The following is a 16966-nucleotide window of genomic DNA, read 5'->3' as shown; positions in this document are numbered from 1 at the left end:
AGGTGTTTTATTTTCAATAAAGAATTGCTCTCTTTTTTTTGTTGTTACAAATGATGATCTCAATTTTCAGAATTTGAAAAATGATTATCGTAATGATGATGATGATAGTGGTCGACATCAATAATTTGTGTGAAAACAACGAAAAAAAATTGTCATGTCATCTTGTGGTAACATAATTTTCTTTTTGAAAAATTATTCATAACCAAAAATTAAAAAAAAAATTCAAATATTATAACGCCATCTGGTAATAACCATAGACCGGAACAATTTTTTAAAAAGAAATTTATTTATTTATTCTGTACACAATAATAATAATTGACATTTACATTCAGTTAATAACAAGGTAATTGAAATTATTGACAAATAATATTTATAAATATGATGGCAGTAAATGATAATGATGATGATGATGATGATGGATAAACATCAAAATGATAATGATCAAGGACGGATCAATCAATTAATCAATCACACAGCAGAAAAATACCCAAGGGTTATTTTTCAATTTACAAATGGGTATTTGCATTATTATTGTTGTTGTTGTGATTAACAAGTAAGGCACAATTAAATGGGTCATTCATTAATGATTGATTTTTATTTTGATTGCCACTATTGTTGATGGAACCAGGTTGTGAAACTATTGCTGATGAATCAACATTCATCATCATCATCATTGTTGTCGATGTTTGTTGTTCATTATTATGATCATTGTTATGAGCATTTGCCATAATTAATCGAGGTTGTGCATACGTTGTTGATGATGATGATGATGATAATGATTGCGGTGGCTGTTGCTGCAATTGTTGTTGTTGCTGCTGCTGTGACGCTTGTAAAGACGATGATAAAGGATGACCAATGATAGCACCATTTGGTTCAGCATAGATATGATGATGATTACCAATACCGATACCATTATTGATTGTTACATGTGTTGTTGAACGTAGATTGTTATTATTATTTTCACTACAGATAATTGCATGTTTCGAATTGATTGATGGCGAATAGTGCATCAATGTTGATGTTGGATGATGCGAATGCGGATGAAACATCGATGATTTTGAATTATAAATATCATCAAATGGTTGTTGCATAGCTGTCGTTGTTGTTGTTTGTTGAGCGATAACTTCTTGAGCTTTTTTATTATTATTATCCATTTTAGGTGTCGAACAAAGCGTATGATAATCGACCATTGGATAGGCAATCATTTCGGCCGTTGTTGTTGTTAATGTCAGATCATCTTTAGATCGTATTGATGATGATCGTAGATGAAGATTTTGTGATGATTGTGTTATACAATCACGTTCATGACGTAATAATTCTTGTTTACGCATAAATGCAATCAATGTAGTCAATACAGCAACCAATACAATAACCGATATAATAATTGGTAACATTATTGTTACATTATGAAATGGTTGATTTGCTTGATATTCAAATGATGCCAGATCTGGTGGTGATAAGCGAAATATCATTGTAGTTGATGATGTATTTGATGTAGTAAAATTATAAATAGCTTCAGTCATTCCTAAATCCAGCAAAAAAAAATTGTGGTTTTAAAATTTGAAAAAAATAATGATGATGTGATCTATTCAAAAACAAACCTGCAGTTGATGCAGCCATCACCGAAAGTATATAAATCTGATCCGGTTCTAAATTATTTATCGTAAATATTGATGATCGTTGCTGTTGATGCAGATGATTATGATTATGATGATGACGATCATAACGTATTGTACCAATATTTTTCCAATGTTTATAACGATGTTGACGATATTTTATTGTAAAATTTTGTATCGGGCAACCACCATCATGCCATGAATCAAGATTCATTGTTACAGCTGTATCATTAACCTGAAGAAATTCATCGAATGATGGTGAAATTGCAACCGTTCCTTTTGTTCGTGTTGTTATTATTTCACCTGTAGCAGTCGAAGGTAGTTCCGATGGTAGCCCAGTTGATGCATATGTCATATAAAGAAGATATTTTGTACCACATTTTAGATTTGTTTCAACATGACGTCGTAATTGTCCGGGTAAACGCTTTTCTAACCATTTGCCCGCCGTACCTTCTTCACTAATGTGCAGAATAAAATCATTTGCATTGGTCACTGATGTTGATGACGTCGATGATGACGACAACGATGATGATGATGATGATGAATAGTCATCAATTTCCCAATGGAGTGTTATGGAATCAATATCCGTGTTCAATACTTCCAATACAATTGTATTGGATTTTTGAATATTCAATGTTCGTACCGTAATCTTTTTTGGGTGAGGAAAAATGGAAGGAACAAAAACAAAATTAGTCCAAAGTCCACGAGAGAATCACTAACACTAAATACACTTACTTCATCGGAACGTGGACCAGCACCAGCCGAATTGAATGCCTGTACAACAATCGAATACAATGTATGTTTATGAAGATTTGTTAGATAAGCAATTTCATATGCACCAACACCATTATTATTGATTGTTTCAATTAAATTTGCTTCAACATTTTTATATGAATATTGTTGTTCATTCAACAATGATAATGATGATGATGAATCGGCTGAAATACGGCGGCTATTTGAACCACCATTACCATTGATATCACCATTTGATGATATAATTCTATATCCAATATAATAGCCTTTAATTTGTCCAAATTGTAACAATGGATCGGGTGGTCGCCATTTAATTTTCAATGAATTTGATGATAATGGTTCAACACTAACATCTTTTGGTGGACCACCGGGCATTTCTTCAGCCGTTTTAAATGTTACCGATTGACTTGGTTCACTTAACCCTATAGAATTTTGTGCTTTCATCTGTAGTTCATATGTACACCATGGATATAATTCACGTAATATAAATGATTGTATATTAGCATCATTAATGTATAATTCTTTCCATGTTTGTCCACCACCACCGTTGGTTGTTGTATCATCATTGTTATCATCAATCGTTTTATCGATTAAATTTTTATTGATCATTATTGGTAAATTATTATCGTTGTTGTTAATCGAATGTTGATGATTAAAACATTTGGCATTAAATTGTACAATAAAACCGATAATTGCACTATTACCGGCAAATGATGGTTTCCATTTCAGTTTTATTGTACGACTTGTTATTTCAGTTACAGTTATATCACGTGGTGGTTCCGGTACCTCTATAATAATCAAAAACAAAACAAAAATCATCGTAAATAAACAAAATAAAATGACAAATGATGATGATTCAAAGAAGAAATAAAACAAAATAAAAAAGTTAATTAACAAATATCACATTCATTAGCTACCTATAACTAAAGTGATGAAAAAAAAACATCAAAGTCAAAAGAATTGTTACTTTCTTTTTGAATTCTTTCTTAATCTTATAGTAAGCCAAAAAGCGAAAATAATTTCCCAATATAAAGTGTTTCAGCATTCTTCATTCATTTTCTATTGTGTCGTCGACAATGAATGGAATAGAATGAATTTATCGAAATTTATGGAAAAAAAGAGCATTCGACAAAATAGAATAGAAGCCTATAGTGAATAATAATTGTTACTATTATCATTATTACTATGAGGACACACATACAAAAATTTTTCCTTTTTTTTCGGTCTTAATTTTATGATTAATGACACACCAGTAATGTGTGTAATGTGTGCGCGTCTGTGGTAAATCGTAATTAAGGAAATGGCTTTTTATTATTATTATTTTCATTATGGTTGGTTCATATTATATATATAATCATCATCATCATCATTATAATGAGGATATAGAAATAGAAAAAATGTAATAATTTTGTCTAAAGCTTATTATTGAATTGAAAAGCTGAATTTTTTAAAATGAAGAAACAATGTTTGAACAATAACAACCAACCATACCTTGAACAATAAGTTGAATATTACAGATATCCGTTCCGAATGGATTAGTTATTGTACAGGTAAATAATGCTGAATCTAAACGATTTGTATCGATAATTTCCAAATATGATATTATTGAATTTTGTGATTGACTTTGATCTTCTTTGATTACATAATGTTGTTGTTGTGATGATGCGGGTTGTTGTTGTTGTTGTTGAATAACAATTGATTGCATATCACGTTTCCATTCGGCCATCAGTATTGGATCACCATCACTGCGACATTGTATGGATGCTGTTTGTCCTTTAATTACTGTTTCAGTTTGAAATTTTTGTTCAACACGTGGTGGTTGTTGTACTTGTATCTGTATTACTTTACTTAGATCAGTACCGATACCATTGCTTATCTATTAAAGGGAAATTCATTCAGTTTTGCAAAAAACATTCTTCTTATCATTCTCACAAACATACCTGACACATATATAAACCAGTATCGATAATTTCAGTTTCCTGTAAATATAATGAACCATTACTAAATACTTGATAACGATAACTTGAAAGTATATCACGAAAATCATTATTATTATTAGTTTGGCTAATAGTTTTTTGTTGTTGTTGTTGATCAAAATTCATTTCATTCGACAACAATGTTGCTTTTTTCCAAACAATTTTCGGTTTTGGATAACCATCAGCCTGGCAATTAATAGTAAGACTATGACCAAGTATAACTTTGGAATTTTTTGGCTCGTGAATCCATTTTGGTGGTACATTTACAATGATTTCTATTGTACTATTATCACTTGCATATGCATTACGTGCACGGCATGTCCTATATTTTTTTTGTTGTTGGATGTGGTCAATAAGGTTCGAAAATGAATCTAATTAAAATCTTAATCATTTTGAAAAAAGAAACATACCATTTATCCGAATCAGTAATGGCAACCATTTTAAATGTTAATAATGAATATTCATCACCATTCTGTATGGAAATTTGATCCGTTTGTCTTACTAATGATTTCATAGTACCTGAACCACGAAACCATTCAATTTCGATTGGTTGATCACCTTCAATTACTGAACACATTAATTTAATTCGATCACCTTGTTTTGTTTTTATACGTTCAGGTAAACTATTACGATCAATTTTTGGTGCATAATGTATATTTAATTGTACATTTCCTTTTAATAATGATTGTTGTTGTTGTTGTTTTGAACGAGAATTACTTTTCGATTGACCATCATCAATGTTATTGTTAGTAGCCATTCTAACGGTACAAATATAATCACCTGAATCTTGAAATGAATGAACGGATTTTATTCGTAATATACCACCATAACCATCAATAATTGGTTCAATTGATTGTCGATGATTTAATTGGTAAACGATTTTGATTATGTTCCCATTCAATTGATTCAATTGGATAACCAATGATTGGACAACGTATTATAGCATCCATATTGGCAACAACGCTTACATTATTATGATGATGTTGATGTGAATGTTGTTTTTGTTGTGTGGTACCCCAAAATGATGATTGCCGTAGATTTGGACCACCATTTACCAATACTAAACCATCATATGCGACACGACCAACATCATTTTCAGCAACACATTGATATTGGCCGCCATCAATCACCCGAATATTGGTTATATTAACAAAACTAACCACCTTTCCTTCATTAGTAACATGATCACCTGTACGAAATCTAGATAGATTTGGTGGTATTGGTTGACCATCCAGATACCAACGTAATTGTGGTAATGGTGTACCAATTACAATACAACGTATCGATATCGCTGAATTTGGTTCAATCACTTGTCTTTCGGGAAATGTTTCCAATAACATTGGTGCAACATCACCTAATTTAAGTTCAACAATTGCATGTGATTCATCCTGTTCAGATTGTATCACACATTGATATGCACCTATTTTGATTAGGATTAATAAAATTTTTAAGATGAGAAACTTTCCAAGAAACTTACCAACATCTTGCCTTCGAACGGCAGAAATATGTAAAATATTTGGTTCAATCAATCGAATACGTTGATCACGGATATGTTCACGAAAAATATTGAGCATATTTTTACCATTAAAATACCATGATGGTGGACGATTCGGTGGACCACCAATCACCGAACAATTAAATGTAACAGGATTACCTGCATCAACTTGTACTTGTCTTCCAGGTTCAATATTCACTTGTAATGGTGATCGTACCTGTACACGTATTATAGCTTTTTCTTCAGCCAATGAATTATTTGCTAAACAAATCCATTGACCATTATGTGTTGATTTTGTTGGACGAAATATCATTCGATGACCATCACCACCATTATTATTATTATCATCATCAACAATATCGACATCATAAAGATTGGCAGCCATATAAACACCGGTTTCAGTTTCACGATACCATCTACCCATTAATGAAAAAATTAAATGTAAAATTAATTACACACATTACCATCAACAACAAAGACAGAAAAAAAAGGCAAAAACAAAAATGATTATTCTGGTGGAACATGACAGATTTTTTTTTCGTTGCTGCTGCTGCTCTTGAATATCAATTTTTGTTTCGGTTTTTGAATAATAATCATTTTATGATGATCATCATTTCCATATTAATTAATATTTTATCTTCAAAGAATGCTAATTAAATGAATGAATGAATGTTACCATTCTTTTAACCAAATGTTTCTCGATTCTCAAGCGAAAAAAACCAAAGAAAAATTTCTTTGGTAGGAAAAATTCTATGGTTATTTTTTCGGTAATCAAAATTTATTATACACAACGGACACATCATCTTTTTTCTTTCGTGTTTGTGTTTGTGTGTGGAAGAAGAAAAACACGACAAACTAAGATATTTAGTAACCTGTGTGGTGGTGGTTTTATTGTTGTTTATTATGGCCGAAAAAAAATCAAAAAAAAAGAAACGAAAAAAGATTCCCGGAAGAAAACTACCTTTGAATTTAGAAGAAAAAAAGATTTTTCCCGAACCAAACTTTCAAAACCAAAACTGCAAAAAAAAAAGATTTATTATTTGATTTTCATGGAATTTTTTTTCTCTAAAATCAAAACAAAAAAAAATTCAAAATGATGATTGAACGAACGCAGATAATATCGATTATTTTTTTGGGCAACTCAACAAATCAACCAAAAGTATCTCTCTCTTTGTCTATAACACTCTCATTACGATATGAAAATGTTTGTATACAGGTAATTTGCATTAGTGTTTTTGGTTTGCTTTGTTTTGTTTTTTTGGTATGCTAAACACACACACACAAACAAACTTGGTGGATTGATAAGCAAAAAAAAGGTAGTGTGTTTGCGTGCATGATATCAATATGGATGATGATTCAAAAAATTCAAGGTAAAATCATCATCATCCATATTGATAAACCATCGATGATGATAGTTGGTTGTTTTTTTTGTGAAAAAAATTTTCCATTTAAGAAAATTGGTTTTTTGTTTTGAAAATTTCATTTTCAATGTGATTTTAAAAACAAACGAAAAAAATCAAAATTTGATTTTCGAGAAAAACAAACAGAGAAAATCATATCAATCAAATTTTCTGTAATCTTCTGATTCTTTCAACATAGACCGAAACATTGTTTACGTATGATGAACGATGATGTTTAAACAACTTTTTGGTTATTAGAAAAAAAATATTGGTTTTTTGGACATTTAATTTGAATTTTATTTGGTGACCAAACACAAACCAAACCCGAAAATTCATTCAACCAAAATCAGCAATGGTATGGATGTGTGTTAAGATTATGTAAAAAAAATATAAACCCTCTTCCCCCATCCAAAAGGTGAAACAAAGAAATGTAGTAAGTGGATGGTGGATAGAGAGGAAAGGGAAGGAAACAAACCTAACCAAACGAAAAACAACATAACCAACACAAAACAAACATCCATTTTCATCAACGAAACAAAAAACGATAATAAAATAAAATAAAAAAACTATGGCAAATATACACGCAATGGGGTATTATACAACAGTGAAATGAAAAGAAAAGGATATTTGTATTTTATTATTATTATATAAAGGATCCACCATAGTAGTTTATGATGATGATGGCTAATAAATTAGTGTATGTGTGTGTTTGGTTAGCGCTGCATGGTCGCTGGCGTCTTTGGGATAAGTAATGGCCGAAAATTCTTTGGGACTATTTTCTTTCATCGTTCGTTCGTTCGTTTGGATGACAAATTCGACATGTCATTTATTTATTTATTTTCTCTGGCTCTTGTGTGTGATATAAATAATGTTTGTGTGTGGTGTGTGTGTGTGTGTTATATAATAATAATATTATTATCATCACTTTTCCTTCTTAGATCGGATTAAATATCATGTGAAAATGACTATTTCTACCCAGATAAAATGCTATATATAATAGAAAAGCTTATTTGTGTGTGATAAACCAAGGAAAAACAACAAACTGACCATTAAAACAGTTAAAGTGTTAAATAATAATCATTAAATGGACAATGGTTGATCGAAGAAAGTACTGAATATTTAAACAAAAAAATTAACACTATTAACGGCAGGGGTATTATCATTTTTTAAAAAAAAGTTTGTCGGTTTTTGATCCTCGAAAAGCTTCAACAAAAATGGCAATTTAATTTTGTTCATTCGTTTGATGATGATTATCACCGGAGGAATAAAACGCCTCCCGTACAAAAAAATTGATCAAATTCAAGAATTTTGACCAGAAAAAGTTTTATCAAAACAAAACGAAGAAAAAGGCTTAACCAACAACAACAACAAAAAAAGCTTTTGGAAGATTTGGCTTTTAAGGCAATTCAAACAAACAAACAAAGAAACACGATAAGAATGATGATTAAAATTGACTTTTTTTTCTTCTCCATCTTCTTCAAAGTAATTTACTTTACTTTTGGCCAAATGATGTTCGGTTTCATTGTTTTTATTCAATAAGAAAAACAACGAGAAATAACAATGACAATATTACGTATCCTCTGTTTAGCCAATGTGTTAAACACGAATCATAAATAAATTAAAATTCAATTAATCCTTGATGATGTGTCTTGAGAGAGCTCAACACCCAAGAATTGAAAACGAAAGAGATGTGACAAAAGAAAATTCCACACCAAGCAAAAACACTGAACAAAAAAACTTCAACTAACTAACTACGACATTAACTAAACTGAAAAAAACTTGAATTAAATAATGATCCGAACGAAAACGAAAAAAGATAATACACATCCATCATTTAGCGTTGTTGTTTTTCCCGAAACAAAAAAAAAACAAACGGAAAAACTAAAGATGTTCCTCGTTTCACTTCTTCTCTCTGGTTGCATAATAATTTCATCACACCATCATCAACCGTAATGATGACATGACATGATTATCATGATTATTATTATTATCCAACATAGAACAAACGAAAGAAGAAGAAAAACCTTTCAGAAAATAAAGAGAAAGAAATGTTGATTAAGAACATCAACACAAAGATACAAAACAACAAGATAAGATGACAACAAGAATCTCTTATTCTTCTTCTTTTGCTTTGTCATCTTCATTCATTCATTCATTATGATTTTTTATTGAAAATGACATCTAATAACAACAACGACGATTCTATGTGCAAAGAAATGGGGGAAAAAAGAAAATTCTGAAGGGGATAAGCTTAATCTTATGTCGTTGTTGTCGTAGTTGGTTTTTTCCTGCGTCAAACTGGAAAAAGATTTTCACCCATAAGGATGATGAATAATGAGAAAAAGTGGAAATAAGAAAAATAAGAATTTCTTTCTTTAAACATAATTTATTGAACTTTTTTTTCATTTTTTTTCGATGAAAGAAACCTATAGAATCAAACCCAGAACAGAACAGAACAGAATCATTATCGGCATCAACTAACCGAACGACCAATCACATTTTTTTTCATCAATAGATTCTGTTCAATATTATTTCATATATAATATTGATGGATTGCATTTTCATTTTTTTCTTCATCATCATCATCACATTGAGGGCAATATTGAATACATTATTATTATTACTGGTTATTGATTCTTTTTTTTCTTATTGAATATTTTCGGTTGTTTTTGTTTTTTGTGTTGAGTTCATTTCGATTGTACAGAAGTTTTTTCTCGTTTTCAAACTGAAAATGATAGTCAGTTTTTTAGTAGTCCATTATCATGGAGAAATTATTCTTTGAATTTTGATTTGAATTCTGTGTGAATTATTCGAGGGAAAACAAAATAATTGGCACATTTGTGCAACTTGAGCAGCAAAAAATGGAGATCATCATTATGTTTCGAGAAAACGAAATCGCAAAGAAGAAACCATTGGTTTCCGGAACAAAATTATTATTTTGTTTTTCTCCCCAGTTGAAAATGAAATTCAAAATTATTCAAAAGTCTTATTGTTTTCAGTATGAAACAGAAACAGAGAAAATCTAACTTCAATTATCATCATCAAAAATGCAGAATTTCAAATCAGAAAGCAAAAAGACGATCTGATAATGATCGTTGATGATCAATGATCATTCATATTCAAATGACGACGACGACGACTAATTATGATATTATTTTTCAACAGAGAATCATTCGCACACACTATAGTGGAACGGGAGAAGTAAAAAAATAAATCAAACCGATAAATGATGCGAGAGAGAAAAAACTATGTAATATTAAACCCCGAAGAGAGATTCCCATCGCTTGTTCGGGATAATTTTATCTCCGATTGTCATTATCATTGAACCGCTAATCAATTTGATGCAAAATAAAATCTAGATAAACGAAATGAAATGAATGATGAATGAAATGAAAAGAATATTCTTTTTTTCTTTCTTCACCGAACATTGAAGAGAAAAAAAAGAATCTGTTTCAAGGGTAATTTGATACTGATGGTGATTGTCAAAAGCCGAACCGAACGGGAAAAAAACATCATCTCGGATAACACATAGAGCGACAGACAGCGAAAGAAAAGTCGAAATAGCGTAACATAAAATGAAAATGAAAATAATAATGATGACAACCAATGTAGAAATAGAAGAAAGAAAAAGAAATGAAATAGAGTAATGGGTAATAAATCAAGCAAAAAAAAACAGAATCAGAATCCAGAATCCAGAATGTGGATATCATTGCATAATAAACAGACGACGAAGAAAAGATTCTTTAAAATATTCTTCACACACACACAAATATCATAATCATCACCAAGCGAGAGAGAAAGAGAGAGAGAGAGAGAGAGAGAGAGAGAGAGAGTTATAATGGATCAAATGTAATGTTTCAAATTTGACTAATAAAATTCTTGAAAAAATGAAATGAAATGAATGAAAAGAATCTTGTCTCCATCATCATGATCATCATTAAATGAGTAACTAAGTGAACACATCATTCAATTCCGATTGAATTGCGAATTGAATTCTAAAGTTTTTTTCTTTTCTTTCACATCATTTTATAACCGAAAGATGCGAAAAACAGAAAAAAGACATATTGCTTGTTCACTTGGTGTTTATCAATGACGAAAAAAGAAAAAAATTTCTATATTTTTTTTCGTTGTTGCCGCATCAATGCATTTCAATCACATCATCACCCATTATCAACACCAAATTCTTCGTATTGCTCGGGTTCAGTTTCATTTCAACAAAAAACTTACTTATCGTTTTTTCTTTTTGAAAAAATATTTTCAATTTGTCTGCATGTTCACAGAATTTTCCCATTTCAGAAAGACAAAGAAACGAAACGAAAAGACAACCACATTGAATGATGAATTCTTTCTTTTTCTTTTGAATGGAATTTTTCATTCAATGATGGTTGGTTTTCATTTTTAAAAGAAAATTTTAACAAACAAAAAATTTTCCAGAAAAAATAAAAACTATTTTGACAATGTCGATGATGAGCGAATTTTGACAATCATTCAATATGACCGACTATAATCGAATTGGATGTTTTCGATGTTGATGGTGGAAAACATCATTTGACATTTTAAAACCAAGAACAAAAAAATCTCTAGTTTTTTCTGGTCAAACATTTTCTGCCGGCATTCTTTTCATTCAATTTTTGTCTAAGATAAAATTCTTTTCTAGCCAAAATGAATGGGAAAAGAGTGTTGTCAATCAATCAATCAATCGAACCAAAATTGAATAATTTTCGTCTACCAAAAACGTGAAAAAATGATCATCTTTTGATGATAATAAATTAGTTGTCAAAGTTTTTCAGCCAAAAAAAACATCAGGATCTTGTCATCAGGAAATTTTTCGGGAAAATAGAAAATAAGGTAAGAAGAAAAAAACATCAATTTTCAAACGACATTTTTCACTTGAAAACTCAATTCAACAACACAGCACATTAAGATTGATGCAAAGCATCTTCCACATCGAACACAGAATGTGTGTGTGTTTTTCGGCAAATAAATCAAAAAAGATGGATGTTTTTTTTTGTTGATCCAAAGATGCGGCCGACAACATTATCACCACATTAGTTTTTTTTAACACGGATGTGATATAAGTGTGGTTGTTGTTGTTGCCAACAATAATAATTTTTTGTTGAAAGAAAATTTACATAAAAAATATTTTCGGAAAATATTTTTCGCTGTATGATGATGACATGACAAGACATCAAATACTCGTCTAAAATATGATAACACAAGAATTGTCAAATCAAACCAGAAAATGAAACAAAAATGTATTCTCTCGAATTGGAAAATTTCCAAAGAAAAAAATCACAAGTTCAATGTCGAAATAGAAAATGAAACAAAAAACCAAATGGCTGCTGATAAGGTTAAAATAGTCTGCAAATTAAATTACCTGCAAATAATCATGATGGACACTACACACAGAATTAACCGAAAAAGGTAAAGTAAAAACGCAAAAATAATCAGGTCATATTATTTGATTGATTTAGTTTAGTTTGATCGAGACTGGGTTCATCAAATCATCAAAAAACAAAAAAATACCATGCCAAACCAGCCACTCACACACACTCAGAGAATAATTTCCGAACGATTATTATCAAGGTAGAATTTTGTTATTTAGGAATTAACCCCCGGCATACATACACGGAACTCATACAAACCACACAAATTATGATGATTGCTTTGGAACCTGCATAGGTTTTCAGTGAGTGTCATCAAAAGAGAAAAAAAGAAAATGTCAGGTGAACAGAACAACCAGAGAAAAAAATGTCAAAAATATTCGATGAAACGTGCCTGTTATCTGCATGAATGATTTTTTTCGTTTTGGAATATTTCCAAAAAAGGTAAGGTAGGTTCTTTGGTTGGAAACATTTTTTTTTTGAAAACAGAAAATAACGATGAAGAAGAACCAGAACTATAGATAGCGAATTGGGAACTTTCAGAATTATTATTATCGAAATGAAATGACACCGGAATATTTTTTTCCTTCTGTTACCTGTGTAAAACAAAACATTGCACACAGGTATTTTTTGTTCATATTTTGATGTGTCTGTCATTCATTCGAAAGAATTTTCATTTTCAATTCATTAGGTGTGTCACCACCATACATACAATTAATTCCATTAGTGGTTACCTGGCTGGCTGGCTATTTTCATAAATGGGAAAAACAGCCAACCAGGAAAGAGAATGAACATTAAGTAATCATATTATGAGAGGAATCGGAGGGATAATCATAATCATAAATAACAAAATAATTTTTTTCTGGTTCAAAAAATGAAATTCAAACAATAATCAAACACACACAAAAATTATGTGTAATGAATGGTTGACCCTAAACCAAAAACTGAAGAAGCACAGAAGCAGCAGGACAACAAAAATTATGTTATCAAATCATCATCATATGGAGAGATTCTAATGGACATTATATGGATGTTTGAAAATATTTGTTTCTGGGAAATTTTCCCTGACTACAAAAATCGAATAATAATAATTTACCGAGGGAATTATTATTATTGCTATTATTTTTATATTATTCATTTATTGCTGCTGTTGATTATCATTATTATTATTATTTTATTATAAATATTCGGTTTCCATAAAACAATATTATAAATATAAATAAATAATTTATAAAAAGCTAATTATATCTCGGACAACAACAACAATATAATGGTCATTTTTTTACCTGCTGTTTGCTTCCTCAGAAAGGTCATCATCATCATCAAGTAGCACGAATCATCATCCATACACAACAACAACAACGATAAAAGAATCTATCATCATCATTTCACCCAAAACATAATAATAAAATTGTAACAAACACGCAACCTGCCTAAAAAAATACACCAAACGTTTCAATTCTTACTACACCATAGACATTGTATATAAATGAATGAAAAGAAGAAGAAAAAATTCTTCTTCACCCGAAACTTTTGTTTGTTTGTGTGTGTGTGTGTGGTAATCTGATATTGATTTTCTGTTAATTCAATGTTTTTGTTGTTGTTATTTCAGCTATTTGAATGAAATGAACAAAAACAAAAACAACAGTTTGACAGTAATGAAAATGTAACTGATGTTTTTGTTTTCGCAACTGGTCAACGAAACAATGCTAAACTGACATCTGAAAAATCATAACCATGATGATGACAGGAAAATGAAAAACAAGATAATTTTATATCCAAGATAAAATCTATATCTTTATTAACAACAACAACAGCAGAAAAAATGTGACAACCTGAATGACATGCTATTTACACACAAAAGAACTCAAAAAAAGAAAGATTCATCATCATAAACATTATGATAATGATAATCTTTGTCAAGATGTTTCTTATCTTAATAATGATGGTGAAAATATTATTATGGGGAAAATAATGTTATGGATTTTCTGTTTGTCATTGATAAATGCAAATGATAAAAATCTATACATTACCTATATGATGATAATGGCCATGATTGAGCTATACAAATCAATTCACAAATAGTATTTAAATCACAAATAACAGTTGTATGTGTCCATATTCTTGGTGCAACACCATTATGCGGTTCTTTGGGGTTTTTGTTCAATCATTTTCGTCCAAAATCGTCCAATCGTCGATGCAAAACACGAATCCAAAAACAGAAAAAAACATAGTGCAAGAAAAGAGAAAAAGAAAGAAAAATCGTTATTATTATTTACAGACAAGGGAAGGCAAGGGGCAATGTAATGGAAGGAGAAAATATAAATCCTTTATGTTTTCTTTGAAAATGAAAATAAAAATTTATATTCAAATTACGCGTAATGTGTCTATTGCACAAGCATATAAACAATGTGTCAGTATCACATTGTAATTTTTTGTTCAAAGAGAATAATTCCCAGAAAAAATTCTTGAATAATTGTCGCAGAACTTTCTCGTGAATTGCTTCCATATAGAAATAATTAATTCTTTTTTCTCTGTTTTTGTTTGAGAAAATCCAAAATGATTATCGTTATTCCAGAATTCAAAAGAGAAAAAAAACCAAACAAAAATGAAATGAATTTAAAACACACAAATTCGGCAACTGAAAAACTCATTAGTTACAATTCAAATATAAATGTTTGTGACGGATTCGGGATTTCAAAATAAAGCATAAAAAAATATCAACCAGTGTGTGTGTGCACGATCAAAAAAGTATGGCGCCCAATTTTAATTTGTAAATTCGTTTGGGTTTTTTTTGTGAAATTTAAATTTTTTTTTCTCTTATAGTTTTATATTAAAGCCATTATCCACAACGATGATGATTATTAGTGATAAAATGAAATGAATTTCATTTCAGAAATAATGAAAAAAAAAGATTAGATTCGGTTGCTGCTTGTGCATCACCAGAATATTCAATGTGTTTTTTTTTGTATAACAGAATCGAAGACAAGAATGAAAAAAACAACGACTATGGAAAAATATATTCTTTCTTTTTGTTCGCTCGATTTCGGAACTTAATTACAAATCATTAATGAATGTTATTGGGTGCAAATGAAAATGAAAAAAATTCCAAGTGAATAAAATGAAAAACGAAACAAATTAGTCACATCACGATTGGATGAATATAGTTGCAGGGAATTGTATAAAAAAAATTGTCTGTTTTTTTTTGGACAAATTTCTTCGACACTTTTTTTTGCAATGAAGAATATTCTTGAAAAGTGAAAGAATCAAGGGGAGAAAAATTAGCTGAATAGACGGTTTTTTTTCTGAAAAACAGAATTCTGTTGTTGAAAAATCATCATCATCATCCTTGATGATGACGATTAGATAAGATGATGATGATAATGATAATTTTATGCTTGCTATTGCAAAAAATTTTGAAATTTACCGGGAAATTTTTTACCCTTTCGGGAAACTTTACCGGAAACTTTTCCATTTTTGAATAATACCTTTTCCGGGTTAACGGATTTTCAATATTGATCGGGTAAACATCAACAATGATGACAGCTAGTTTTCAAAATCAAAAACATTTTTTAAAACAAACATGGCTAATCTGTTGACATAACATCATCGTCTATTTTAACCCTGACAACAAATCTCATCGATTATTATTGTAAAAATGTACGAAAGATAAACAAACATACCACAAAACGAAAGAAAAAACCTATTTACACAGAAAGATTTTATTCAATGTGCAAAAACAATGTGACATTGTGATGATAGATCAAAGATAAAAGATAAACTTGCATAATATGAACACAAAAATCATTCATCCAGGAAAATAATTAATGTTTTTTTCATCATCATTATCATTTTGAATTTAGGAAAATTTTTAAAAAATTTTGAATTTAAAAACAAACGACAAAGATTGATGCAGTGTGAGAATTTTTTTGCCTAGTTTACACCCATGTGCTACTCGAATGGTGGTATAGAGAAGGCCGAATCATATCACATTCATCGATCAATCGATAGATCGATCGATAGATTTTGTTGTTTTTTTTCTGGTTCGGGAGATTCTCTGTGTGAGAGAATTAGTATGATGAAAAACAAATTGAAAAAATAACTCTTGAAAAAAGTTTCTGTTTTTGTTTTTTTCTGGCCAACCGAAAATGAAAATGAAAATTTTGACATTATCAATATGTTGCTGGTGGTGGTGCCTGCTTTCATTCATTCATTCATTCAGTCAAAAATGGCTGACAACAATCACACATCTATATCGACCCCATAATGGATTATTGTTATTAAAAAAGGAAAAAATTTTTACGCTGTGGTTGTTATTACAGTCGAAATAGTATTTTCCTGC

The 16966-nt window shown here is 30.1% G+C and overlaps 1 protein-coding gene across 1 annotated transcript; it reads right to left on the bottom strand.

The window, feature by feature from the left end:
* Positions 1-374: 374 nt before the first annotated feature.
* Positions 375-14767, bottom strand: LOC113793897 (cell adhesion molecule DSCAM-like). The gene is given in 9 exon segments (XM_075824161.1): positions 375-1525; positions 1602-2265; positions 2352-3157; positions 3861-4245; positions 4310-4667; positions 4756-5213; positions 5215-5765; positions 5823-6256; positions 14658-14767. Coding segments are annotated over 8 exon segments (4644 nt in total). The 5' UTR covers positions 6226-6256; positions 14658-14767; the 3' UTR covers positions 375-506.
* Positions 14768-16966: the final 2199 nt, after the last annotated feature.

The sequence above is a fragment of the Dermatophagoides pteronyssinus genome, unplaced genomic scaffold (assembly GCF_027571235.1).
Source record: "Dermatophagoides pteronyssinus isolate colony J.1.1.1.1 unplaced genomic scaffold, Derpt_VIB-CSIC_2022.12 sq0051, whole genome shotgun sequence".
NCBI lineage: Eukaryota > Metazoa > Arthropoda > Arachnida > Sarcoptiformes > Pyroglyphidae > Dermatophagoides > Dermatophagoides pteronyssinus.
Note: the sequence above shows the minus strand (reverse complement) of the source record. Positions and strands in the feature narration are given on the sequence as shown.